Consider the following 25,920-nt stretch of genomic DNA (forward strand, 5'->3'; position numbering starts at 1 on the left):
CATACAAACCTTACGATTATGATATGAAACATTTGGAATTTATGAGGAAAAACTCAGAATCAAATTCATTTTTTCAGATAAAAGGTTGGGGTGGGGCTCTATTTGAGGGTGGGGCACTATCGCAAGTCCTGAGCCAAAGACGTCAAATTTCATGGTGTGGGGCACTATTAGAGGGAGGGGGCATAATTGCAGTTTTTACAGCAGGTACTTTCCAGTTGGTAATTTACCATGTCGCGGCGTGGCACTAACCGGGACGAAACTCGGACGGTGGACGAGATCGTGCGTGCGTTGCTTACCCAGAAGCTGTCAACTCCACTCGATACCGACAGTAAGTCGCTGGATGTGAGCAACTTCCTAGCGATACGGATCTTGAGCTCGTATGGACTCGCGGGGCTGCGCGTCTTGCTCCAGACCCGCATCGAAGCCGTTTACGCCCCCAATCAACTTGTCGCCAGCGAGGTGGCCCAACACTCCGCAGCTCAAGTGCACAGCGCGCTTAAGAGCTCTCTGTGGCACAATGAAAAGGTACATCTACGCCAGAGTTTGCTCATTTCGTTCGCCGAGATGGACTATCTGGGCGACGCAGACGAAAGGTTCATCCGCTACTTGCAGCGGTGCTGGGCGGTGTACCAGCAAGGCAATGAAGTGCAGTTGGCGCCGTGCACTACCGTCGTGCAGAGCTCGGGCTTCGGCAAGAGTCGGCTGTTGTACCAGCTAGCTCGACAGACCATCGACCGGGAGGAGTTGGGCATGCGAGTGCTCTACATTTGCACTCGCTTGCACAAGTCGTCGGGGTTCCCCGAGGCGACTGTGAATCTCCGTTCGATGCTGTTTGAGAGCGGTCAGACGCAGCAGAAGCTCAGTCGCCAGCTCGAAGCTATCTACCACTACGCGCAGCAGAACTGGTCGACGGTTGGGTACGAGTGGATCGAGCTCTTTACGAACCCCTTCGCGGACCGACCCACAGAGCAAAAGCTCACAGGAGTGAAGGCGGTGAAGTATGGTACAACTGGACGGGCGGTGATTCTAGTGCTGGACGAAGCTAGCGCTCTGCTGACAGTAGAGAACGGTGGGATCGATCTGCTCCAAGGAGCTCTGATTGCTGCCAACAACAGCATTTGAGCTTTGTTTCCAGGCGGAGGAATGTTCGCTTTTCTTGTCGATACGAATCCGGAGATCACGGGTTTGCGACTTCCACCACCGCCACACGATACGCCCAAAGCGAGCGACTTCACCATGTTCCCTCCGTTCGTGCTGACCGACACGATGGACGTGTTCTGGCGCGATTACTCCAGCAAGTTGGGGATGGATGAGATTTCCGCGTACAAGTTCGTGGTGACCCAGGGCAACAAGAACGAAACTGTGAGAGCTTTGGTGTCAATGGGCCGGCCTCTCTGGGCGAGCTTCTTCCACGCTTCAATCCAGGAGGACCGTACTACTGGCATCGGTAGGTGGGAATTGGTCGGTGCGAGTGGCGTCTTTGACGAGATGGTTCGGCTGGCGTCGAGTAAGTTGTTGGTGGGTCTGGCACCGTTGATCCCGGCCAGTTATAACGAGGACACCATGTTCGGCATCGCGTCATTGCTGTGTCGACTGGGACTGCGTCCGCGCTTCACACCATCTCTCGCATCCCGCGCTGTCGAAAGGTTCATGGCGGTTCTAGCGTACGTGAGTCGCGATTATGATGGGCTGGTGAGTGCGTACACGTCCGACCCGGTGCTGGCGCTGGGAGCAGCCGACTTGTGGCATGTATGGGGGCCTTTCGATGGGAAGTCATCGTTATCGGAGTGTGTCCTACCGCAGCTGAAGAATCTGTTGGTGCAAGAAGTGTTGGATGTGGATAAAACTGATGAGCTGGTGGCCCGCGTCGTGCTGCTTCTGGCGGTAGATTTGTGTGTGGTGGTGGAGGCGGAGGCAAAATATCATAGCCAGTGTCACTTTGGGGGTCAACACGTGAGAGTTGGGACGTTTATGATGGTGCTGGGCGGCTCGGATCCGCCTGTACTAACCACAGAACTGACGGCGCGAACTGATGAAGACATCAAAGTTGCGTTTGAGACGTGGAAGTCGAGGTGGGCTGGCTGGAAAATGGGGTTCAGCCACTTTATTCAGTTGACGCTCGAGCCGACGGAGCAGACACTGTGGTTTTTGCTGGGCCGCCACGCGGCTGGTGTGCTTTCGCGAGATGTGGAAGAGGCCTGCCTGATACTACCGATGTTTCGTGGGGAATCAGAGGTGTCATTTATACTGGTTCAAGTGACGGATTGTGTGGAAGGTGGCAGCAAACGCACGGGTTTGGAGGATACGAATCGAGTCCAATTCCTATCGGACGACAACCCACTTCGAGCGAGTATTTTGCACGACGTGATCTACGTGCGCATGGCCTCAGGAGAGACCGTGCCACAGTCTGAAGCGGATCGGTACTTTGTGGCTGAAGGAGGTGCAACTTGGAATATGAACACGCCAGTGTTCTCGCTTCATGTACGCTCGGTAAGTACCTGGAAGTTCTCGATCGGAACGCACACTTATCAGGTCATGAAGGAGTCGGAGGCGACCGAATTGGTGAATTTGGCGTCGTTCGTCCGGACTCCCATGGCACTTATACGCAGTGCTGTGGGTTCGGATGGAGAAGGCGTGGTGACGTCAAAAGCCGAAATCGGTATTTCCGGCGAAGACGGAAATTAAGTTTTCCTGGAAGAAGAAGAGGACCACGTTTGTCAAGACTTCAGCTCCCCAAGTCTCCGTTCAACCCGACCAACAAGCTGCGAAGTCGCAGGCGGGTCAGCTGGCAACCGGGCCCGACCCTCGGTTCTGACCCGGCTGTTGTAGGAAAGATAAAGCAGTCGTTCTTGGAGCGACGGCCAGGAAGGAACTCCAAGCACCGACACGATGCCGCGTGCGCCATCAGTTTTTAGACCCACCACACCACTCCCTAGGCTACCTCAGCTCGGCTCACTCATGAGCCCCCCCCCCCCCCCCCGAGGCTTTCCTTCGATAACCAAGAACGTACTGCTTTGCCCCAAACTGGTCCTCGCATGTAAAGGAAGGAAACGATCTCAGTAGCTGCTAGTGCACTGATTGACGAGCTAGAAGATGGTGATTTCGTCGTTGATAATGGACAGGTTGTTGCCTCAAAGGAGAGTATGGGCGACAAGGGATAATGTTAACCAGATATGACGCGTTTTGAAGTTTTTCTTTTGCACAGAGTTTCCTAAAGGATTCTTCTCAAAGTATTATAAATTGATTAACACGCGCAGTTCACGAGCTGGAGTCACGAGAACCGTGCGCTTTATCGCTTAAGATTGTGAATGAGGTCGACTGTGTTGAATGCAGGAGACCGTTCTAGGTTGAAGAGCACCAATGTACACGAAAAGATGAAACTCGATTCGCCTGGCTAAATGTGTCGTTCGTCCCCAGGATGTTCGTTGCCAAGGACACTATTTTAGCTCGGGCAGACACTCCTCCGTCCATTCGGTTGGACCTGCCCGATGGGGTCTACACGTAGGTGCCACGTCCTTTTCAACTTGTGGAGGTCGTTGCAAGTGAAGCAGCATGGTAGCTACTCAGCCGGGAGGGTGCAAGACTTGGCCAGTACGAGCGGTTGGCGAGCACTACGCGTGCAGTTGCCGTGGTGCTGGCGACCCCGTTGCCATGCCTAGCTGTCACTCTCTTCATCGACTTGTTGCCTCTTTCGCCCCCGTCGGAGGGTATCATCGCCAACAGACTCTTCCTATTGCGAGAGTTCTACGCGTACCTGGTCATGACGTTGCTCGCCCTCCACCAATTTCGTAAGGGAATCCCGGTGCTACCATACCCTACCAGGAAGCTTTTCAGGGACACACTCCTAGTGCCGGGGCTGAGTATTGGTCTTTTGTACGCGTTCATATCGGTCGTTGGCTTTCCTCTCCCGTTCACGACGCTGACGTTGGTGCCACCGTGGGCTGTGTTGATCGTCGTTTGTTTGGCGGTTCAATGGGCGAGGATTATCCGAGAAACTGTTGGCGCCATGCCGATGTCGATCGGAATGGTGAAGCTTTGGGTGTGCGATTTCCTGCTTGGGTTCATCTACCCGCCGTACTTCTACGTCTTCTCGTCACTAGCGACCAAAGGGAAAATCGTATTCGTACTGCTCCTCCCAGTCATTAAAGCGCTGATGAGGAAGCTCTTCTCTCGAGCAGTCCAGCATCTCGGCGACGAGACGCCTGGGCTGGTTGTCTTCAACGCCGACGTGTTCGGATCGCTCTTCATGTCGTACTGTATGCAGAGGTCGCCCTCGACCTGGACAATGACGGGCATAATGACCCTAGATGTGATAACCATGGCGATATCACTGCGGGATGTCCATATCGCGCAAAAAGAGTTGAAAGAAATGGAGCGCCAGCTAGACAAGGCGCGCGTATGGCGGAGTCATGGTGGAGCGGTGGGTCACATCAGTTTAGGAAGACGCGTGCCAACTACGCTGGAGCGCGCGAGTATTCTATTGGACCAGACAGCAGCAGAGTACGGCCCTAGTATCGATATCGTGGATGTGGCCAACAAAAACCGCATGATCGATATTCATCCCGCCGATCACGGAGCTGTTGCTGTTGGGCGAAGATCACCAACCGCGGTCGTTGAAGCCAGCTACACTTTAAAGGTGCGGAGACTATTGTACATGGCAGAATTTCAGCTGCTTCTCAACTACGTCGAAGCCATGATCCCGCTCGTCTTCTGTAAGTACTTAAGTACTGCTAGTTTTTTCTTCAGCTCGTACTGTACTATGTCGCGTGTGAGCAATAACATGGGTTTGTGATCACTTTAGCTATTTACCTCGTAGCTACGTACTACCTGCCCAACCGCGACTACTACCGCACGCTATCTATAATGGCATGGACCATCACCAGCTCTTCCAGACGCTGCAGAATGTGTTGCTCTACTGCATTCTTCAGATGGCCTCGCTTTTCCTCTTGGTCTTCATGCTCCGCTGCATGCTGGGACTATCTCCGATTAAACATATCGCCTTTGTTCTGGAAAAGCAAGTCGACTTCGTGCAAATTTCCATCGTATTCTGACAACGTGCAGAGCTCGCTGCAGCACATGGGTCAGCAACTATTGCTTCGTCTGAGGAACCTGGCAAGCCTAATGCTAGTTTCGTGCTGTATATTGCAGGTTATGACTACAGCTTTAGGTTAGCGTGGCTCTCTGTAAAACTTTCTGTGAGGTAAACCGACCACAATTCAGATTTTGAGAAAGTTTTCGACGGAACACATTCACGGTTTGGCAGTAACGGGACAATGGCATTCGAAGAGTGGGCATTCCTGGACGAATGGTGCGGGACGATGAGCACTCTGTTTACAGCCACGGGGAGCTCCGCGATAGTGTGGCGGTGGGGGCCGGACTACAACCCAGCTCTCCAGTTCACCATCGTTCCCCCGAGAGACAGGAAGTTACCCTCGATTGAACGCACCAAGCAACTCCAAACACTTCGTGAGGGACTCGCTCTATTCGCTGCAGTGGCTTGGATCGATGTTAAAGCACTCATCTATCTGCTGAAAACGAAGGGGGTTTGCCAAGTCCAAGACGAGACACGAAGTCACGCGTTTATAATGGCAGAGCTGCCTGTGTTCGTTGAGATCGAAGTGGCTCGGAAGCTGAGCAATGACCCAAGCAAAAGTTTCGCGTGGGTCAAGGACGATCTCGTATCTCTCTGCTGTGAACTGGACGAGCAAAACACTAGCGAAGCGTTCCATGAGGCATGGGCGAAGGTCGAAGTGTTCTCCAGAACCGACTCGAAGCGGCTGAGGGGCTGGCAATACCTGTTCGGGTGATTATTGGCAAACCAGAGTACTCGAAAGGGTCGGACACTGCATCTGGGCGCGTGTGGGATGTCGTAAGGAAGACATTGAATCCTGCCCGAGTCCAGTGGGGGTGGTTTTCGTCGCTGGTGGGCAGTTCTTCCACCCTGGCGAGAAGATTCCGGTCTACCTATTACGCCTCATTTGTTGTCACTTGCATTAACGCAAAGAACGCAGTGACTTTCAATGGCGCCAGTGCTGCCTTCATGAAGTTGGTGACTGAAATGGGTCCTGAGGCTCATCTTTCAGCGATGAATTTCTGTCTTGTGCCACACTGGGACTCCCAACGTGTTTGCCGCATGATATCAGGTCTATTTGGTGGTAACACTTGCCCCAGTGATGTCACTATTGAACCCCGAGCGGTGGACTATGCGTGCGTGGACTTTCAAGCCGAGAGTGGACTGGAAATGAACGCGCTTTGTTCAGCCTTGGCGGTCACGCGTTCGTGTCGGTCGTTCACCTTCAACCTCTGTTCGTATGACTCGCCCTCGATGGTGAAAGTGTGGCCTACGCGTTTTTCTCGAACCGAGCGCCATCACGATCTTCTGTGCAGCACGTAACAATCTATAACGCCCATCTGAATTTTAGAGTACTGGAAACGGTGTCGAGGATCCTGACTTCTCCCAATACGGAGCTGGTACTATTCGCAGTCGCTATGGGGCTGGAAACCACAATGAGCACTGGGCATGACGCGCGCGAGTATCATTTGCGTGAGAATGCAGTCATCCAAGTTACTGAATAAGCTACCGGCCGTGTGAGCTCATGGAAATTGACAGATATTTTTCAGCAAAGTGAAGCTGGAGGAGTGGTGCTGGTCAATCTTTCGGATGATGGCTCCAGTGAGTGGGTGGACGTGCTGGTTCCTGGCATTGGCTTCTGTAAAGTCCAACGCTCCGACCTCGGTGTGTGCGACCACGGGAAAAACTCGGACCTCCAACCGAATCTGGAGCTGGAGATTCATTTCCGGCACTCCTTGGGCCGTGGACACCTGACGAGGTTCCTGAGGCTTGTTGGGAAGCATCTGCGCAGCGTTCGCTTCTTCATAGGTGAGAGTGCTCCATCGCCATGAAACACACTCATGAAGACCAACTTGCATGCGGCCGACAGTTCTCCATCTCCTTCGACCTCCAGACGATCGAAGCGCCTCAATCCGTCTTCAAAGCTACCCACGTGCGACGGATCGACCACCACGGTCAGGTACTGCAGAACTTTATTCCCATTCAGGATACGAGTCAAGCCCTGCAACGCTCCAGCATAAGTCCCATATGATAACATTGGCTCCGAGTTGCAGTGCCACCAGCGAAGGTTCCTTGTGAGCGTACTTGACCCATTACTCAGCGTAGCTGCGAGCACTCGGACGTCGTCGAAATGACACTCGAGACGACGAAGCTGCGGGTTGTGCTGCTGACACGCTGCAGCAAAAGCTTGAGCGGAGATAACGTCATCGCGCAGCGTCAATTCCTGTACTCCAAAACGCCTGATCAGCAGCTACGAAGCAATGACGTTCACCTTTCGCACCGCTTGCTTCGCAAACTCAAATATGTTCTTCGCCACGGGGACGTCTGGAGCATGCAGACGAAGACGTTCGGTCTGGTCTGTTCTTTGGATCAATTTTCCGCTGTGGAATCGCGACGTTAAAACTGCAGAAATCTTCGAGACGTGTCGACATTTGAGTTTTTTAGTGCCCGATAAAAATTGAATGCACATTTTTTCAGACGACGACAGTATGAAAAAATATAATATTTCGTCGCTTCTTGTCAATCAGGTGCGCTGGAGTTTTTTCTTTCTCGGCACTTTTCATTTGGAAGTGCTAGGGGTCATGGCGCTTCAAGCCGTGGAATTCATGCAGCCTTGGTGTCGACGCATGGAGAAATTTCTCGAGGACACGAGGAGCGAGGTGAAAGTCTGGCGCTGGGGTCCAGACAACAAAGCGGCCATTCAGTTCACTGTTGTGTCTCCGAGTTTCCTACTCATGACGGTGGAGGAGCGTAGAGCTGATCTTAGGATTCTTCGCGAGGGGATTTCACTGTTTACAGCCCTGGCGTGGATCGATTCCGAAGCATCCGCCGGTCTACTCACCACGCTTGCATGCAAGCCTGAAGAAGCGTATTGGGCCCACGAGTCCGGAATACCCGTCCTACCAGTGTGTGTGGAGTTGAACCTGTCAAAGTGGCGAGATGTGCCTGAAGATGTGGCCTGGGTGAACGAGATGATTACCTCCATGTGCTGCAGACTGGATCCGCAAAATACAAGCAGCGAATTCAGAGAAACGTGGGCAGAGATCGAGCGCTTACTCGGTGCATCAAGTAATATATCTACGCGATCCTTAATGGCTCTCAAGACTCCGGTGCGGCTCGTTGTTGACGAATTTGACGACGATGGACCGGGGGGAGCTGTGTTGGCTCAGACGTGGGAGGTGATACGGGAGGTCATGGACAAGAATCAAATCTCCTGGGGGTGGGCGTCGTCGATCCTAGAGAAGCCTCTTTGCTGCTCAATAGGCTCGCGACGAGACTGTTTCACCTCTTTCACTGTGGACTCGATCTCCGCACAGCATCTCAGCCCGGAGAACGCCTTCTACCTTGGCAAGATAATGACCCAGTTTGTCGACCTCGTGGGTGAGATGGCCGGCCGCGTTCACTTTTCGGACGTCACGTTCCCGCTGTTGCTTGTCGAGAAAGAAGCGACTGCAGTCGGACGTTTCGGTCGAATGGTTTCCAGGATCCTTTGCTCCTATTCTTGCTCCCATCGAGTCCTGGAAGGCTAATACGCGACGAATGTTCTGGCCGTACGCTGCACCACCACCAGGCAATTCAGCGCATTTTGTGCGGCTCTTGCGGTGAGTCAGTCGTGCCAGTCGATTCACATTTTCCCGTTCGACAGCAAGGTCAACTCCACGAGAGCGATGGCGTGGCAATGGTTAGCCTACGCTTGTTTCTCGAAGCGGGCGCGTGCATACTAAGTACTCCCCAGTGAGGAGAATCAAGCTTACGGAAGCCGATCTGACCCTTGAAGACGCAGACGCAATGGCAAAAATTATCACGAGTGAGAACCCGGAGCACGAATTATTGAGATGTGACGCGCATATTGGAGATGTATTTTCAAATGATGGGATTATCATGTGGATGGAAACACGGTCGTCCGGGTTTACGATGAGGAATCGTTACTGTTTGAATCGTCCGAGGTTTCGCAACGTGGACTTACTTGTGGTGTAAGACTCGTAGGGGACGACGGCGCAAGTGAGTCGGTGGACGCTCTTGTTCCTGGCTTTGGATTGTGTAAGCTCCAGCGTAGGAGTCTACAACGGTGCCATTCAAGAAATCTCCACAACAGACCGAATCCGTTGCGATTAGATCTGGAAACGTATCGTTCATGCGATGGCGTTCCTCGACTCCTGGAGCTTGTTGGGCCCACCCTGCAGTGTCTACGGCTAACATCACTTTATCGTTTAACTGAGGTTTTTGACGTGTCTTCGATTCTTTCATCGTGCCCCAACCTGGAGGAGCTAACACTACAGCAGCGAACCGTATCTGCCGAAGCATTTGTGCGGAGCTGTGAGGAGAACAAGTCTCGACTGCGTCGTCTTCAAGTGATGTTCGACGATTACAGGGTCGTGGCCAATGCGCTGAAGGACGACTCGCTCCAGCTGACCAAGCATCTTCGGTGGTGGTATTGCTATCGTTTTCGTCTGGAATTGGAACCAGTGGTGCCGTTGGAAGAAATGCTCGACGTAAATCGGTCGCTGAGGTGGTTAACAGTCGATACACCCAAAAGCACGGAGAACCCGTCAGCAAAAATATTGATGGGGTACAACGGACAGCAACTCGACGTGGAGGCTGACAAGTTGTCGACAACCTGCAAGCTGGCATTCCTGAGCGTGTTCAGATCGAGGGAGGAGCCTCGTCCGTTTAAAAAACGGTCAGATGAAACGCTCAGAGCCCCCGATGACTTTTGTTTGTCAAGGATTTTCCAGTTTGCTACCGGCCGTGCAGTACGAAGTGTGAAAATCGTCCACCCGTAAGACAACAAGTTTAGCGCTACGAGTAGGAATTGCACGTAATAGCATGCGCTCGTCTTTCTTGGGCTCGTGATCGCTATCAGATCCAATTACGACCTGTAACTATCTAATTACGCAGTGCCCCACACCTACATATTATGTAGCAAACCGAGCCCCCTGATACATTTTGTTTCTTAAATTTCTCCTGAAACATGCATGATAATTAGTTAGGTCCAAACATTTGCAAGCACAACACTTATTTTTGGCCGGTAATGAAGCTGTTTGTTCGGAACAAATTGTTCCCAACCAAAAAATCATAAAATAGAGGAATACATGCCTTTAGTGACGGAAACGAATTATTCCAAGTTTTTTAAATTATATTCTTTACTAGGTAAATGTTAATATATACAATTAGTATCAGAATAGTACTATTATTTAAATTGCATATTCTAATTAAGACCACCAAAATATGAGTAATAATAGTAGTCAATATGATCGATATTTTTTACATCTGTAGTAGTTAATACAAAGAAAAACCTTCTTCCAATAATCTAAAGGCTGAATTATATCTCATTTTTTACTGTTCAGTCAGTGAGCTGTGTAACCCAATAACGACTACGGAACGGTGGCGTTAGTTACGTTCTCATGACCCCGGAAGTACGGCGGTATTGACACGGCTCGCTGTCATCATTCCATAGACGTCCACTGTGGTTAGAACACATTAGCGGTATAGTCACCTAATAATGGCACGACGTGTAGAGTAAAAGTCAGCTGGATCGGGCGTATTGCATACAGGCTGTATGCAATACGCCCGATCCTAGCATTGTATATTGTATCAATGAAGCATAGAACCAAAACTTAGTATTCATCAAATAGTCTTCGTATAATACTATAAAGTAGTTTCCACAAAAATGTTACTGTTATTTGTGACTATATTAATATGATGCATTTTAATACGAGTGATTATGATGCTTTCCTTAAAAAGAAGCATTTGCACCAATATGATTTGATAGTAGTGCTGGATAGTAGTACTATTGATAGATACAATTATTTAAATTTAAAAAATAATACGAGCCCGACCAGATCGGCGGAGATCGGGAGAGTCTTCGAGACCAGATCGGCGGAGATCGGGAGAGTCTTCGAGACCCCGTCGTTTTTCATGCGACGGTGGCAGCAAGCGGCCCGTCTCGCCGAGGGAAGTGGCGTGCGTGTCATGCCATGACAAGAGTGAACCTCCGGAACCTCTCGACTGTCTGTCGATTCCTGTCGCAGCCCCCTCCGGCGGAGGGCCTCCGCCTCAAAAACGCGCTTCCCTCCCCCACGGTCATCTGCATGGAGAAGAGGTGGCTGGCCGTCTTGCGGTGGTAGAACCACAGGTCTCCGTCCGTGATGACCATGCCGTTGCCGAACAGGTCGAAGCTGATGTACTGGCCGCTGGGGCCGCGCAGGAACACGTCGTCCTGCGTCACCAGCACGTCCTCGAACATTTCAGGGGACGAGAGCACGATGGTGGCGGGGCGACCGGGGATGGAGAACATCCACGGGCGGTTGCCGAACTCGATGGACTGCTCGTTGAGCCAGTCGTGGAAGCGCTCGGCGTTGCCCCCGTCGTCCAGGATGTTCTTGAGAATGGGGAGCGTGGTCTTGGGCATGGGCGGGAGCTTGCGAGCGTCGCTCTTCTTGCTCTTCTTGGTGCTGTGCAGGAGGAGGGAGAGCCCCAGACTCACGGCCACTGCGAAGCGAGGGACGTGATGGAGGCCACAGTGCATGACAAACTGGGGGTGTTCCTGGATGTGCTGGACATCTACCACAAGCGCGGCAAGCCCTTCAGCATCAAGCAGGAGCTGAGCCACTTCACCATGGACGCCATCGCCAAGATCGGCTTCGGCCTCGACATGGACACGTTGAAGAACAGTCCGGACCGTGAAGAGGACCACGAGTTCCTGGAGGCCTTCAACAAGGGATCGGTGCCGTTTGGTGTGCGCATCCAGTCGCCGCTGTGGCTCTGGGAGCTCAAGAAGTACTTGAACGTTGGCTGGGAGAAGGTGCTCATGGACAACACCAAGATCATGCATCAGTTCATCAACAAGGTCATCCTCGACTCGATGAACAAGAAGGCGGAGCTGGCTGCGAAGGGGGAGAAGATGGAGGCCAGAGACCTCGTCACGCTCCTCATGGAGAGCAAGCTCCGACAGACGGAGGACATGCACATCGAGGACGATGACGCTACGATCATGCGCGATATGGTGATGACATTTGTCTTCGCTGGCAAGGACTCGACGGCGCACAGTATGGGCTGGTTTATCGTCAACATGAACCGCTACCCGGATGTGCTGAAGAAGATCCGTGAAGAGATGAAGGAGAAGCTGCCGGGCCTTCTCACGGGCGAGATCAGGGTGCCGATGCAGGAGCAGATCAAGGATCTGGTGTACCTGGAAGCCGTCGTGAAGGAGAACATTCGTCTTCACCCGTCTACGGGCTTCATTGTGCGAGAGACCATGCAGGATACAACGTTGGTGGACGGCACGTTTGTTGAGAAGGGTCAGACGCTCATGGTCTCGTCCTACTGCAACGCGCGCAACAAGAAGACGTGGGGCGACGACTGCCTCGAGTTCAAGCCTGAGCGCATGATCGACCCTGAGACGGGCAAGCTGCGTGTGCTGTCGCCTTACGTTTTTAGTGGCTTTGGATCGGGCCAGCACGTGTGCATTGGCCAGAAGTTCGCACAGATGGAGATCAAGATGGCAATGGCTACTCTCTTCAGTAAGTTTGATATCAAGACGGTGGAGGACCCGTGGAAGCTCACGTACGAGTTTTCGCTGACGATCCCGGTCAAGGGCCCTCTGGACGTGGAAGTCACGCCCCTGACCCCTTTGACACCACCTAAGTGAGATGACAGTTATGAATACCGAAAACGAACTCTGTTAGTTCCCTAGGTCTTAGCCAATCGAGATATCTTCTCTATACGTTTCTATCAAAAAAACTTCCAGACTGCATGAATTCACTGCACTGTACCAACTGGATCGTTGACGAGCTTCTTTTTGAGCGTCGTGCTTCATCCTCTTGGTCTTCGTGACCGACGTCCCCAGGCTGCCATCGCTTGACTGGCGCAATGAAACGAACTTGAACTTGAGATAATAGTAATGATGTTACGCAGGTATTCAATCGATATAATATATCGATCGATTGATAATATTATTATCGTAACGAGTTTTTCACCAATTAAAAATAAGTTGACATGTGAAACCTGAAACGAAGAGACATACAACTAAGAAAGTTTTTCAACCATTATGCTCGTTAGCTTATTCAACTTTAAGTCCTTGCAATACCTATGGCTTCGACACGTACGGGCAATGGCTGGAGTAATCAGGACACAAAACATCAAGTTAATAGTCGAAGAAATGATGAAGTAGTTTGACGTCGTGGAGTTTCGTGTTACCAGCATTATGTCGCCGTTCAAAGCATGTACGAAGTAGTACCACGTAGCAGGAAGGTAAACATCAACATGTACATAGACTTACAATAGACGAGCAACACGTAATCTAAGGTAAAAAATATATAGTGAGATGTAACAGCACAGGACGTCGCTATTAGATTTCGTTAACGATTCTAGTGTTGGTTCCACCAAGCGCCTGATACATCAACTCAGGTCTGTCATTGCTTGCCCCCCCCCCCCCGATTCCTTCTCAACGTCGCTCGAGCCCGTCGCTGAGGCATCTTGAAGCATAGGCAAGTAGACGTCGAAGACGCTCGTCCCAGAGGTCAGCAACTTCGTCACATTGCCGGTGGATCCGCCGTTCAGGATGTCGTTGATGAAATCCAGATCATACGTGACGCGGGCGCAATTTGCAGGCAAAACACCACACCCGCACAACACCAACGACCACCCCATTAACAGCAAGTGGGCCTCCGGTATTGCCTGGGCACAAGCCTTTGCCATCCCCACTACCGGCACAAATGACAGAGTCTCCAGATGGGAGCGACTAAATTAGGTCAAATCGCAAACTTGGTCAAGGCCAAATCTTGAAGATAGATCACGGATAGGTCACACATTTGGCACTTAGGTCACGTGAAGCTGCTAGAACAAGCTTTAGCGCCCCAGCATCACCCAAGTCGTTCCCTTCATTACTACGGTAAAGTACAACATGCCGAGTAGCTATTTCTGGCCGTTGTACCTGTCCTAAACTCTGGGGTTTTTGAAACCAACATGATCCAATAGAAAGCATGCGACCAGTGGGCCATTGGGACTTCTCCCTTCACAAACACAGCCTTCAAGTCACGCGCCAACCACTAACGTAACCCAAGATGGCTCGGCGCCGAGGAGCCTCTACGTCTTCCCCAGATCCAGCCCCATCTCGTTCTCTGGGCAATCTCAATTTGCTCCGACTTCGCGTCCGACTCGTCGAAGCAGTCGCGCGACGAGTGACGTTCTTGAAAGAGAACTGTCCGACGCCATCTTGGCTTCCCAAGAGTTACGGGCAGGAACACAGGCGCCGACGTCGCGTTCAACACGCCGAAACAACCACGCATCGAGTGACGTCCCTGATAGCGAGGTGTCCGCAGCCGTCGTGACTCGGCATGGACTTCTGATGGGGATTCGCGATACTGAACCAGACACGCCTGCGCTGGCATGCGGCAACTACATCTATGACGAGAAAATCCTACGTCCGACTGCTGCAATGTGTACAAGATGCTGTGGGGAGCAAACTGGTTCCAAAAGATGTGGTGTGTGACTTTGAGAGTTCACTGATTGGAGCACTTCGCGAGTTCTTTCCTGACGTCACCATATTATCGGGTGCCTGTTTCATTTTAAACAGGCATGCCGTCGCAAGATGAAAAGCATTGGGCTACCAGTTGGTGAAATCAAGGTTGCTATGTCGCGTAATGTCTTTGACATACTTACCGTCATTGATCCCACCAAAATTGCTGTGCAGGGAATCGCTTGGGTGAAGGCCAAGATTCGCAGCGTGTGTGAGGTGAAAGATCTGGAGTACTCTCGCAGCAAGTGGCGAACGTTTTGGAGCTACTTTCAGAGGACTTGGTTGGAGACATACCCGCCGGAATACTGGAGTGTGTTCGGCATGAGGCGTGACATCATCAGCCGGACGAACAACCCATTAGAGCGATTTCACCGTGAACTAAACAAGTGGTTTAATGCTCATCCGCCCATGAAAACTTTCGTGACTTCGCTAGAAAACCTTGCTCGCGAGTACGTTGCGCAACGGACGACTGTCATCTCAGGCTTAGCCAAGCCACCTGAGCGTAAAGGATTCGTCCTACCAAGACAGCCAAAGCTGCCAGAGGTGAGCGACATCGTCGACTCGCTAGCCAGCAGCGACGGTGAGGGTGAAATAGTCGATGCTGACGCGGACTCGGAACCATACAGCAGCGCTATGTCCTCGGCGGGTGACGAAAACGTGGAACCCGGTGAGGACAGCGAGTACATTCAGCCGGATCACTCCTTCGAGTACGACGGCGAGACGTAGAGAGCCTCCGACACCTACATCACGGACGTGACCGCGCAGTATGAAGAGGGCAGTGAGCATAACACATAATACATCTCATTCATTACGTACGTGACCAACTGTAATCAGGTCACGTGACCTAACGACGTGACCAACTATGCCATTTGACCTAATTTATCGGTTACCCTCCAGATTCCAAAATTTCGGAGAAGTGTCAGGGGTCGCCTCCAAGGATCTCCGGGTCCTTGGCCTTCCTGGGAGGAATCCTCCCTCGGGAGCCCAGGCGGAGCAAGACGACAGTAATGGCATCTTCAAGGTGGTCAGGTTCGACGACCTCGTGGCACAACAGGCTGATCAAGACGGTAGGCGAAACAGAAACGAAAAACAGGGTGTATTGGTGACGACGAAGCGCGAGATAGCGGAAAGAGTGCAGACCGCTGGCCACGCTGCCTTGAGAGGCAATCGTGGCGTCGGGATCGAATTCCGACGAGCGCGGCGCAGAGGTGACTGCTGGATTGATGAAGAGCGGGACGGAAGAGAAGGACAAGAGGGGACACGGGTGAACAATGTGTTGGAGGGACGCGTCGAGGTGGTGGACTCCGGACCGACGAAGCGCGAAAAGGAGGTGTTGCATATCTCGTTTAGCAATTGCATATCGTAGGGGTATATCTCGGTCGAATGCCCTAGTGGCATTTGGTTGGTGTGTACCCGTGTGTTTGGGCTACTACCACGGGCACGCGCCCTGGAGGCCCGTGATCCGTAGGCCAAGCTGCAGCAGTGCGCGGCATCGGGTGAGCTAGCCGTCTAAACCGCAACAAATTCAAAATGACAGAGTCGTCCACCATGTCTCCGTATCCGTCAGCGGTGTATAATTTGCGACACTGCTTATTCGTAATGATCTCGACGTCCACCGCTTGAAGAGTGTCTTTTTTAGGGTCGTTGTAGATAATCCCGCCCCACCCGAGAATGGTTGCCATCGTACCGGGTCTGTTGTTGGACCCGTCCGCCTTAGGCAAACGCGCGGGTGTATACTTCGATGAGTTTTCGAGCTTGAGCACAACCAGCTACCGACGTATCCAGCGGATTGTACTCTGGGAGACTGAAAGCCTCCACGACACGAATTTGCTCGGACCTTCCCGAGCCCCGGCCAGACCCATGCTTTGATCCGATGGAGGCATACACATCGTACAGGTACCAGTCCATACACTGAGCTGACGCCAGTACGTAGCGTGGAGCAATCAGTGTGCCAGCGCAAAAAGTTTCACTGTCGGAAACGTTCGCGCGCAGACTCACAATGTACGGGTATTCCTTGAGGTCCACGTTCTTGCCGCCGTAGATTCGGGATTCGTCGTCCGCCGTCATGCCGGTGTCGGAACTGCGGACGGTAGCGGGGGCCGACACTGACGCCCTCGTCGTATCCGGGAAGGAGTAGGCGTTCATAGCTGCCACCAGTAACATGGCATACGCGCCCACTTGATTGAGCTTCGTCATTGTTGGAGGGGGAGGGGGTCTTGAGTGAGAAGCTGATAGACTGCTTCGGCTTGGGTTGGTGAATGGCCGCCGTGCGGTAAATTCCACAATGAACATGAAACCTGGATTCTCCTCCGAGTAATCTTACCAGGACGAATCGTGCTGTTCGTAAACTACGCGATAAACCCTTGTACTGTGCACATGTATTGCCTGTATCGGCATACAATGGCCTATCTCATTTTTTATCTTCACAGTAGTCATATGAAGCATTTGGCGGGACCCCGGGGTCCCCGCTTGCCCCATAAGCAACCGGTATATTCGGTAAATTCAAGTGCTAGATGTATGTATCTATGCTATGTATCTCTTGAAGTATCGACTCTCGAGTTGCACAGAGCTGCAGAGTTCGCAACTTTGCGTGCTCGACGCCGCTGCTGCTGTGGTAGGCGCTAGCTTCTAGCAGTCAGCTTGAATCTGTTTGGTCGTATCTTCACCAAAACGCTTAACCGAACGAACGAATGCAGCAGCTTTGCGGTAACGACGATTTCAATATCACGTTTGCGCCGAGGAACCTCTGCACCTCCGTTCACCTAGACTTCATACTGGATGCAAGATGCTTGAAGGTGAAATGAGCTCTAGCTAAACTCGAAAAATTATCACAAAATTGTCACAACCTATATATACATGTATTATCACTGCCCCGCCGATAAAAATAAATAATTCCGGTCGCCATCGGTACATGATGCGGGACCCCGGGGTCCGGCCAATAGCTTCATATGGGCAATTATACATAACCGTATCGGTCGTAAGCGGCTTCTTGAGGCCCTTGCAGCTTTAGGAGGCCTTTGGCTTTACCGCAACGTGGCTCCAGCTGCAACAACCGAGGCTGAATTGATAGTCGCGTTTTCAACTACAAGGGAAAATGCATGTCGAATTGCTTTAAATCTAGCGCCAGACCAGTCCATTTCCACTGTATCAGTACTGTGCAATGCACCTTGTGCATAAACTTCTTTACTAGCCTACAGCAAGTGTATGTTGCAATATGCGGAGCCTCGCAATTGGTTGATCTTTTGAGCTGATAAACCCGTGGAGCTCGTAGGTGCAGGAACTGGTGGCGATCTTGCCCACTATGAGCTGCTGGGAGCAGCAGGCGGATGACGGTGAAGAACAACTAAACGAGGTGTCTTTGAGTCTGTTAACGTTGTGCTTCGAAGTATTTGCTCTTGAATTTTGATGTAGACGGCTGGATGTTGTACTTAATACTTAAGTACGGCACTGCGTAAGGAAAATAGGATTTCGAGTTTTTGTGATAAGGTAAGCTGAAAAGAAGATTAAACCGACCTCTTTAAATCTTCGTGCCAACGCGTTTCTAATGTCATTATTGATCCTTCCTGCGGAGTTTTACCTATGGATAAGTTAGAAAGAATTAATCGACACAGATGTGGCTCCCCCCAAGTCGCTTACAAAACAGGTTTGAAATTTCATGCACAGATTGCACACTATCAACTTTCCCTTGTCCAGATACTTGAGATTCTGACGAAGGGACTCCTAAGCTTAGGAACAGACGCAGCTCCTGGCCCCCTTCATGCGTTCGCGCCCACAAAGATCGAGACGATGTAGACTACATCGTCTCATGTAATGTGCGTGCGTGTGGCTTCAATGTGCCAGGGACCCCCGGGAAAGCTCGGCAGACGCGTCGGAGGGAGGGACCCCCTACTTGACCATTCTACCACACGCGGCGGCTCTTTTCTCCATGCATGCGTCCGCAGCATCTGGAAGTGTCCTCACTGTCGATGCGCTTCCCTTCCCACGGTCTCACTTGAGCTTTTGACCCGCATCCGCCACAAACCGTCGGAATCCGCAGCTATGAAGTCCGTCTCGGAGTTGTTCGGCGACAGGAGCGACGTGGCTGTCACCGCTGCGGCTGCAGTGACCGTGGGTCTGGGGCTCTCCCTCCTCCTGCACAGCACCAAGAAGAGCAAGATGAGCGACACTCGCAAGCTCCCGCCCATGCCCAAGACCACGCTCCCCATTCTCAAGAACATCCTGGACGCCGGTGGCAACGCCGAGCGCTTCCACGACTGGCTCAACGAGCAGTCCATCGAGTTCGACAACCGCCCGTGGATGCTCTCGATTCCCGGTCGCCCCGCCACCATCGTGCTCTCGTCCCCTGAAATGTTCGAGGACGTGCTCAAGACCCAGGACGACGTGTTCCTGCGCGGCCCCAGCGGCCAGTACATCAGCTTCGACCTGTTCGGCAACGGCATGGTCATCACGGACGGAGACCTGTGGTTCTACCACCGCAAGACGGCCAGCCACCTCTTCTCCATGCAGATGATGAAGGACGTGATGGAGGCCACTGTACGCGAGAAGCTGGCCGTGTTCCTGGATGTGCTGGGCGTCTACCACCAGCGCGGCCAGCAGTTCAGCGCCAAGCAGGAGCTGAGCCACTTCACCATGGACGTCATCGCCAAGATCGCCTTCTCCATTGAGCTCAACACGCTGAAGGACAGTCCGGACCGGGAGGACGACCACGAGTTCCTGAAGGCATTTAACAAGGCCTGCGTGGCGTTTGGTGTGCGTATCCAGTCCCCCATGTGGCTCTGGAGACTCAAGAGATACCTGAACGTGGGCTGGGAGAAGGTCTTCAAGGAGAACAACACGATCATCCAGAACTTCATCAACGACGTGATCGTGCAGTCCATGAACAAGAAGGCGGAGTATTCTGCTAAGGGCGAGAAGATGGTGGCGAGGGACCTCATTACGCTCTTCATGGAGAGCAATTTGAGGCACAGTGAGGACATCCACATCGCGGATGATGACGCTACGATCATGAGAGATATGGTCATGTCCTTCGCGTTTGCCGGCAAGGACTCGACAGCAGACAACATGTGTTGGTTCATCGTCAACATGAACCGCTATCCTGAAGTTTTGAAGAAGATCCGCGAAGAAATGAAGGAGAAACTGCCTGGTCTCCTCACGGGTGAGATCAGGGTGCCCACGCAGGAGCAGCTCCGTGATCTCGTCTACCTGGAGGCGGTGATGAAGGAGAACATGCGGCTCCACCCGTCCACGGCGTTCATCATGCGTGAAGCTATGGACAACACGACGCTGGTGGACGGCACGTTTGTTGAGAAGGGCCAGACGCTCATGATCTCGTCCTACTGCAACGCGCGCAACAAGAGGACGTGGGGCGACGACTGCCTCGAGTTCAAGCCGGAGCGCATGATCGACCCCGAGACGGGCAAGCTGCGCGTGCTGTCGCCCTACGTCTTCAGCGGCTTTGGCGCGGGCCAGCACGTGTGTATCGGCCAGAAGTTCGCCATGATGGAGATCAAGACAACGCTGGCCACGCTCTACAGCAAGTTTGACATCAAGACGGTGGAGGACCCATGGGAGATCACGTACGAGTTCTCGCTCACCATGCCAGTCAAGGGAGGACTGAGCGTGGAGGTCACGCCGCTGACGCCCTTAAAGCGGGCGTCCTCGGCTTGTAAGTGAGGCACAAAATAGTTATGAAGTTCCAATGAAGGCGGCGATTCGTGAATGAGATTGAAAGGTAGAAGTGTTGAAACGTGAGCTAATCCGAGGCCATGTCGATATTGATGGGGTGACGAGACGCCTGGGTTAGTTGTCTTTAGTCTGTCCATGCGTGTGCTGCGTCGCGTGAGTCTTGACGAGTCTTGACTACGGTACTAGTTTTTTACATCCATCAGAGTCAGCGCTTTTCCTGAAAAGAGTCTTTTGTTTGCCTACAAGAACGATTCTTCCTCTTGCATTCACGATTTGGCAGCAACAAGACAATGAAGGTTGAGGAGTGGGCGTTCCTGGACGAATGGTGCGGAGCGATGAGGGAACTCTTTGCATCCACGGAGAGCTCCGCGACAGTGTGGCAGTGGGGACCGGACTACAGCCTAGCACTACGATTCACCATCGTTCCCCCTCGAACCAAGAAGTTGACTCCAAATGAACGTTTAAAGCAGCTCAAGACACTTCGTGAGGGGCTCGCTCTATTTGCTGCAGTGGCGTGGATCAACGTTGACGCACTGATCTCCTTGCTCAAGTCAAATGGCGTGTGCGAACCCAGAGAAGAGGTGCAGCACCACGAGTTCATGATGGCGGAGCTGCCCGTATTCGTTGAGCTCGAAGTAACGAGCAAGCTCTGCAGTGACCAAAGCAGGGGATCTCGTGGGTACAAGAAGACCTCGTATCTCTGTGTTGCCAACTGGACCAACGTAATACCAGTCAAGCATTCCAGGAGGCGTGGACGAAAGTTGAAGGGCTCTGTAGAAACAAGTCACATCCTCTGAGGGGTATGGTCATTCCTGTCCGAGTAGTTATCGGTAAGCCAGAGTACTTTAAAAAATCGGGGAGTGCGTCGCAGCATGTTTGGAACGTCATGAAGAACGTGCTTAGACCTGATCAAGTCCAATGGGGATGGTTCAAGCCGAAGTTGGGCAGCTCTGTCACGCTGACGAGAACATGTCGCTCTTCTTTTTACGCCTCGTTTGTTGCGGACGCCGTGAACGCGAAGAACGCGTCGACTTCCAATGGTACCAGTACTGCCTTCATGACATTGCTCGCTGAAATGGGTCGTGAGGTCCGATTTTCAGCGATAAATGTATGTTTCATGCCACGCCAAGACCCCCTGAAAGTTTGCCGAACGATTGCAAGTCTATTTTGCAATGATACTTGCCCCAATGCAGCCGTAGTGGGGCATTCAGGTGTGGATTATGCGGCCGTGAGCTTTCAAGACGAGATTGGACGCGAAATGAATGCGCTGTGCTCGGCTTTGGCGGTGACGCGCTCCTGCCAGTCCATCTTCTTCACGCTGGGCTCGTACGATACTGAATCAAACGTGAAAATGTGGAGGTGGATCGCGTACGCGTTCTTCTCGAATCGGGCTCGATCGCGGTCCTCTGTGAAGCAAGTCACAATCTACAACGCATGGCTCGATTCCAACACACTGCATGCTCTGTCCAAAATCCTAACAAGCGTCAATGCGGAGCAAGAGCTGTTTACCGCTGCTAAGGGGACCGGGCGGACAAGTAACACTACAACTGACCCACGCGAATACCGTTTGCGAAAGAATGCAGCGATCCAGAGTACTGAAGAGACTACCGGCCGTGTGGTTTCGTGGAATTCAGCAGATATTTTCCAGCAAGGGGGAGTATGTGGAGTGGTGCTCGTGAATCCCAATGACGATGAAGAATCCATTGAGTGGGTCGACGTGCTAGTTCCCGGAGTTGGCTTGTGTCAAGTTCAACGCAACAATCTCGTAGTGAGCGACAACGTGAGGATATCGGAAGTGCAACCTGATCTGGAGCTGGAACTTCAATTCTCAAACTTCACCAATAATGGGCATCTTACGAGTTTACTGAGGCTGGTTGGAGCGTATTTGTGCAGCCTTTGGATCGAGTTTCCTGTATGGAGAGCTGGGGTTTTACTACGTTTTTCGGGGATCTTGGGGGCCTGTCCGCATCTGAAGGAATTAACTCTTCACAACGGCATCATCTCTTCTGATGGGTTGGTTCGGGCGTGCGAACGGTATAACATGACACTTCATCGTCTGGACTGTCATTTCGACGACATCCAAGTTCTCGTAGCGGCACTGACGGATGAATCCAAAACTCTGACAAGGACGCTGCGCTGGTTACACTGCGACTTGTTCACGCTACCAGGTATGGGTTCTTCTGAGGCGCTGCACGTCTTGACCCGTATGCTGAGTGGGAATAGAGTAATGCGCTACTTGACAGTAGTCGTTGATGCACTTCAAATGGAAATGTTTAAGAGTTGGACTGAAGCAGTTCCATCTTCAGGATGTCGAAGAAATTGAGGAGATGCCGGCCGCATGCAAGTTAGCCTTCCTCAGTGTCTTCCGCCCTGATGGAGCGCACTCACCACTGAAGAAGCAAACAACAGATCACCTGGAGCATTTTCGTTTGCACGCCCCAGATATTTACGTGACCCCCAAGATTTTTGCGTTTGCCGCGAAGCATGCAATGCGAAAGGTGAATGTCATCATCGACCCTAGCCGTTGAGTGTTTGCAGGCATTGGTTTCGGTAGTTTTAACACAAAAAGTTGAAATTCGGGTTCGCTCGACTACGAAGCTGTTGCTGTTAGACGAAGATTGGTGAACCTCTGTGGTCGAAGCTAGATAGACTCTAAAAGCGCGGCACATGCCCAATTTCTGATGCTTTTCAACTGCGTCAAAACCTCTCTGATCCGAAATCGTAAAACTTTTTGCGAGGTAAACCGACCACAATACAGATTTTGAGAAAGGGTTCGACGCGTTCTTTGGCATTCACGGTTTGGCAATACCGAGTTGAAGGGGCTGACGATTCCCATTCGAGTCGTTATTGGCAGACTAGACCGCACAAGAACTTGGAGCACTGCATCGCGGCGTGTTTGGGATACCACAAAGTACACGCTAAATCCTGATCAAGTGCAATGGGGGTGGTTTTCGTCGTTGTTGGGCAGTCCTTCTACCCTGGCGAGAAGATACCGCTCTGCCTTCTACGCCTCATACGTCGTCGATGCGATCAAGCCGACGAACGCAGTAAGTGCTGCCTTCATGGAGTTGGTGACAGATACCATGGTATGGGCCGGGAGGTCCAGTTTTCAGAACTACATGTAAACTTCAGCAAAGGTGTAGTTTTCGAGAGAGCTCGTGTAGCACTGAGGCCATGGATACTCGGAGCCCGCAGGAACAAAGTCATTGAAGCAGGAACACGTGCATTGTCCCAGCCAGTTCACGCCTACACCATGGGCACAAGTGGTCCTTGCTTGTGGAGATAGCTTTCTCCATGGCGGCGGTGCGCCCAACTTCCTCCACTGCTGCTCAGAGGGATTCTTCTACGGCGATGCGCACTTCTTCTTGCTGTGCGGCGAGGCGTGCTGCCCTACGCTCAGCTGCAACGCGAGCTGCCCTACGCTCTTTGATTCTGACCTGGTAGCGCTCTTCGTAGCGCTACGCCGCTCAGCCTTGCGCGCCTTGATCTCCTCGGCGCGACGCTTCTTGTCCAAGCATTTAGGGAGGTGGCGAGTATTCAGGTCATACGCGTGAAGGTTTATTGCACTCGGCACATCGGAACTTGTTCTCCTGGTATTCTAAGCACAGGTGGATGTAGAAAATAAATTCTGATTTAGAAATGAAAATAGAAATAGAAATGCGCACTCTCGCATCTTACGCATTTTTGCGTCTTACGCCATTTTCAGTCTTAGGTGTCGCAGTTGGAACGGTGCAAGCAATATCAGGCAATCAGTGCAGACCTCCATATTTACTCAGTAAATGCAGTACATATCAGCCAACACGCTGATGATCAGTATTCTATACTACACCTTTGCCAGCTCAAACCGACCAAATTACAACACAAAGTGCTGTTCACTTTGGAATTTTCTATTTCATTTCTAAAATAGAATTAGAAATAGAAATTCAAAACTTTGACTTTGCCTCAAAGTGGATGCTGTACGCACCAAAGTGGTCAACTGCCGTACTCCATCGGCTCACCGCGCTTCGCAGCAGCGACTACCTGGGCGCAGTGAAGCGCCATCTTGTTTACAAGGCGTAGGTCCATGCAGTTCATGCAAACCTCCGCTGCTTGCTCCAGTAACTGCATGCGCAGCTCCGTCATCTGACCGCGGGGAGCACTAAGCATCTCGTCGTGACTCAGCGCGAGGAAGCGCTTGATCGCAGCTTTCAGCACGCTGAAGCAACCTACAACAGAACCGTACAGGACCAGCGTTAGTATGAACGCATAGAGTAGCCGTAGAAGTGTTGGACGCACCTTCAATCGGATGCACATAGGAGAATACGGCGCGAGTCGGAGGAGCACAAGGTCGTCACGCTCGCGCACCAGCTCCTCGGTCTGGGTGTGGGCCGGGGTATGTCAAGCACAATGACGACCGGCTTACAAGCAAAGTGCTGCTGGTAGGTCGGGTGCGCCTTCGCAGCGTCGTAGACAGTGTTGACGGACGCAGCGTTCTCCTCCATCTTGATGCTCCCGCGCTGAGTCTCGTAGTGCAGCAGACCTACATCGGTAGAGACCGCGCACTGAATTTGCAGATTCTTGCCCTTGCTGGGCGGCAGCTTCACTATGGCGCGCTTGCCCTTGAGCGCCCGGCCCTGCATGCGCTTTCAGTACAGATTGTAGTTTGCTTCATCGTAGTACACAATGAGCAAAAACGTGCTCAAGTCCACACCGATGCCCACCCACACCATCGTCTTCAGCTGCTCAAGTATGAGCAATCAGTTTGCCTCTACGTAGGTGTGATATCGGTAAATGACTGCGGCCGGGCGAATTCCGGCCGAGGTCTAACTGCCTTGAGCTTGCGAGTGATGGCTGACCGAGGGCTCTGATTGGTCGGTCACATTCCCCGCGCGTTAGTGCCCAGAAGATTGATAGAGACTACGGAGTGACAGGAGGGTCAAAATAAACCGCCTGCCGAGGCTTCCGAAGTTTCATAGTGGGTACACTTTATGCCCAGTAGGAGTTCGGATTTAGGACGAAGTTTCGTCCGGTTGTAGGATCAGCTCGAAAGCTCGGTCCAAGCTTGATATTTGTATAGACCTTAGGGATTAGCTATAGGAGAGGCCTGTTGCGGGTCAGGTAGGTTTACCCTTCGTTAAAATATAAGAGCACCCTTAGCCACGAGCCACGGCTAGGATGCAATGTGTAATACGTGCTTTCGCACTAAACCTCTGTGGTCCCTCAGAAAGGAAGGGTACCAGGCCAATCGAAGCCTCTTACAGGGGCGCCGGGGCGTAGCCTCGGCTAGAAGTCAAATACACTGGAGGGGGGGTCCTTGCCTCACACCCAGTCAAACGTACAACTGTACACAGAGGTCTCTAATACCTCCCAACACTCGGCCACCTACTCACTCTTGGCCTTACCAGGATGAACACTCGGTCAATGCACCTTATGCTCACCGGCAGACATACCCCGTGCAGCCGAGTGTATCCAGACCCTACGCTAAGCTTAGCGACTTACCATAGACGGACTTGACCCTTGTGTGGCTTGGGGGGGGGGGGAATTCTGCTCTGTTTAATGGTTTAGATGCTGTCGGGAATGGGAGGCACATTCCAGCCCGTATAAGGGATCGGACCTGGTCTTCAGGTTTATTATCCCGACAATCTATCGCCGACTCTTCGGAGAC

General features: G+C 52.1%; 8 protein-coding genes across 8 annotated transcripts; 6 read left to right on the forward strand and 2 right to left on the reverse strand.

Moving 5' to 3' along the window:
• Window positions 1–228: 228 nt before the first annotated feature.
• On the forward strand, window positions 229–2,169 carry PHYSODRAFT_521906 (hypothetical protein; the record flags this gene model as incomplete). Its single annotated transcript, XM_009536670.1, has 3 exons — window positions 229–993; window positions 1,558–1,902; window positions 2,059–2,169. Coding segments are annotated over 3 exons (1,221 nt in total), but the record flags the coding sequence as incomplete, so codon positions are not given.
• Window positions 2,170–3,418: 1,249 nt separating this feature from the next.
• On the forward strand, window positions 3,419–9,855 carry PHYSODRAFT_338794 (hypothetical protein; the record flags this gene model as incomplete). Its single annotated transcript, XM_009536671.1, has 11 exons — window positions 3,419–3,501; window positions 3,583–4,712; window positions 5,338–5,797; window positions 6,675–6,864; window positions 6,942–7,031; window positions 7,173–7,422; window positions 7,649–7,822; window positions 7,871–8,526; window positions 9,292–9,564; window positions 9,655–9,736; window positions 9,827–9,855. The coding sequence occupies 11 exons, from the start codon at window positions 3,419–3,421 to the stop codon at window positions 9,853–9,855; spliced, it is 3,417 nt and encodes a 1,138-aa protein (XP_009534966.1).
• Window positions 9,856–11,109: 1,254 nt separating this feature from the next.
• PHYSODRAFT_549331 (hypothetical protein) lies at window positions 11,110–12,765 on the forward strand. Its single transcript, XM_009536672.1, has 2 exons — window positions 11,110–11,921; window positions 11,973–12,765. Exons 1-2 carry the CDS (start codon window positions 11,583–11,585, stop codon window positions 12,720–12,722), a joined length of 1,089 nt encoding a protein of 362 aa, XP_009534967.1. The 5' UTR covers window positions 11,110–11,582; the 3' UTR covers window positions 12,723–12,765.
• A 1,940-nt stretch (window positions 12,766–14,705) lies between these two features.
• PHYSODRAFT_522617 (hypothetical protein) lies at window positions 14,706–15,317 on the forward strand (the record flags this gene model as incomplete). The annotated part of the gene is made up of 1 exon (XM_009536673.1): window positions 14,706–15,317. The coding sequence occupies one exon, from the start codon at window positions 14,706–14,708 to the stop codon at window positions 15,315–15,317; it is 612 nt and encodes a 203-aa protein (XP_009534968.1).
• A 987-nt stretch (window positions 15,318–16,304) lies between these two features.
• On the reverse strand, window positions 16,305–16,787 carry PHYSODRAFT_338798 (hypothetical protein; the record flags this gene model as incomplete). The annotated part of the gene is made up of 1 exon (XM_009536674.1): window positions 16,305–16,787. The coding sequence occupies one exon, from the start codon at window positions 16,785–16,787 to the stop codon at window positions 16,305–16,307; it is 483 nt and encodes a 160-aa protein (XP_009534969.1).
• Window positions 16,788–18,629: 1,842 nt separating this feature from the next.
• Window positions 18,630–20,264, forward strand: PHYSODRAFT_521544 (hypothetical protein; the record flags this gene model as incomplete). The annotated part of the gene is made up of 1 exon (XM_009536675.1): window positions 18,630–20,264. The coding sequence occupies one exon, from the start codon at window positions 18,630–18,632 to the stop codon at window positions 20,262–20,264; it is 1,635 nt and encodes a 544-aa protein (XP_009534970.1).
• Window positions 20,265–20,566: 302 nt separating this feature from the next.
• PHYSODRAFT_338800 (hypothetical protein) lies at window positions 20,567–21,073 on the forward strand (the record flags this gene model as incomplete). Its single annotated transcript, XM_009536676.1, has 1 exon — window positions 20,567–21,073. One exon carries the CDS (start codon window positions 20,567–20,569, stop codon window positions 21,071–21,073), a length of 507 nt encoding a protein of 168 aa, XP_009534971.1.
• A 3,175-nt stretch (window positions 21,074–24,248) lies between these two features.
• PHYSODRAFT_256385 (hypothetical protein) lies at window positions 24,249–24,895 on the reverse strand (the record flags this gene model as incomplete). Its single annotated transcript, XM_009536677.1, has 2 exons — window positions 24,249–24,481; window positions 24,679–24,895. 2 exons carry the CDS (start codon window positions 24,893–24,895, stop codon window positions 24,249–24,251), a joined length of 450 nt encoding a protein of 149 aa, XP_009534972.1.
• Between the last annotated feature and the right edge of the window lie 1,025 nt (window positions 24,896–25,920).

The sequence above is a fragment of the Phytophthora sojae genome (assembly GCF_000149755.1).
Source record: "Phytophthora sojae unplaced genomic scaffold PHYSOscaffold_9, whole genome shotgun sequence".
NCBI classification, from domain to species: Eukaryota; Oomycota; class Peronosporomycetes; order Peronosporales; family Peronosporaceae; genus Phytophthora; species Phytophthora sojae.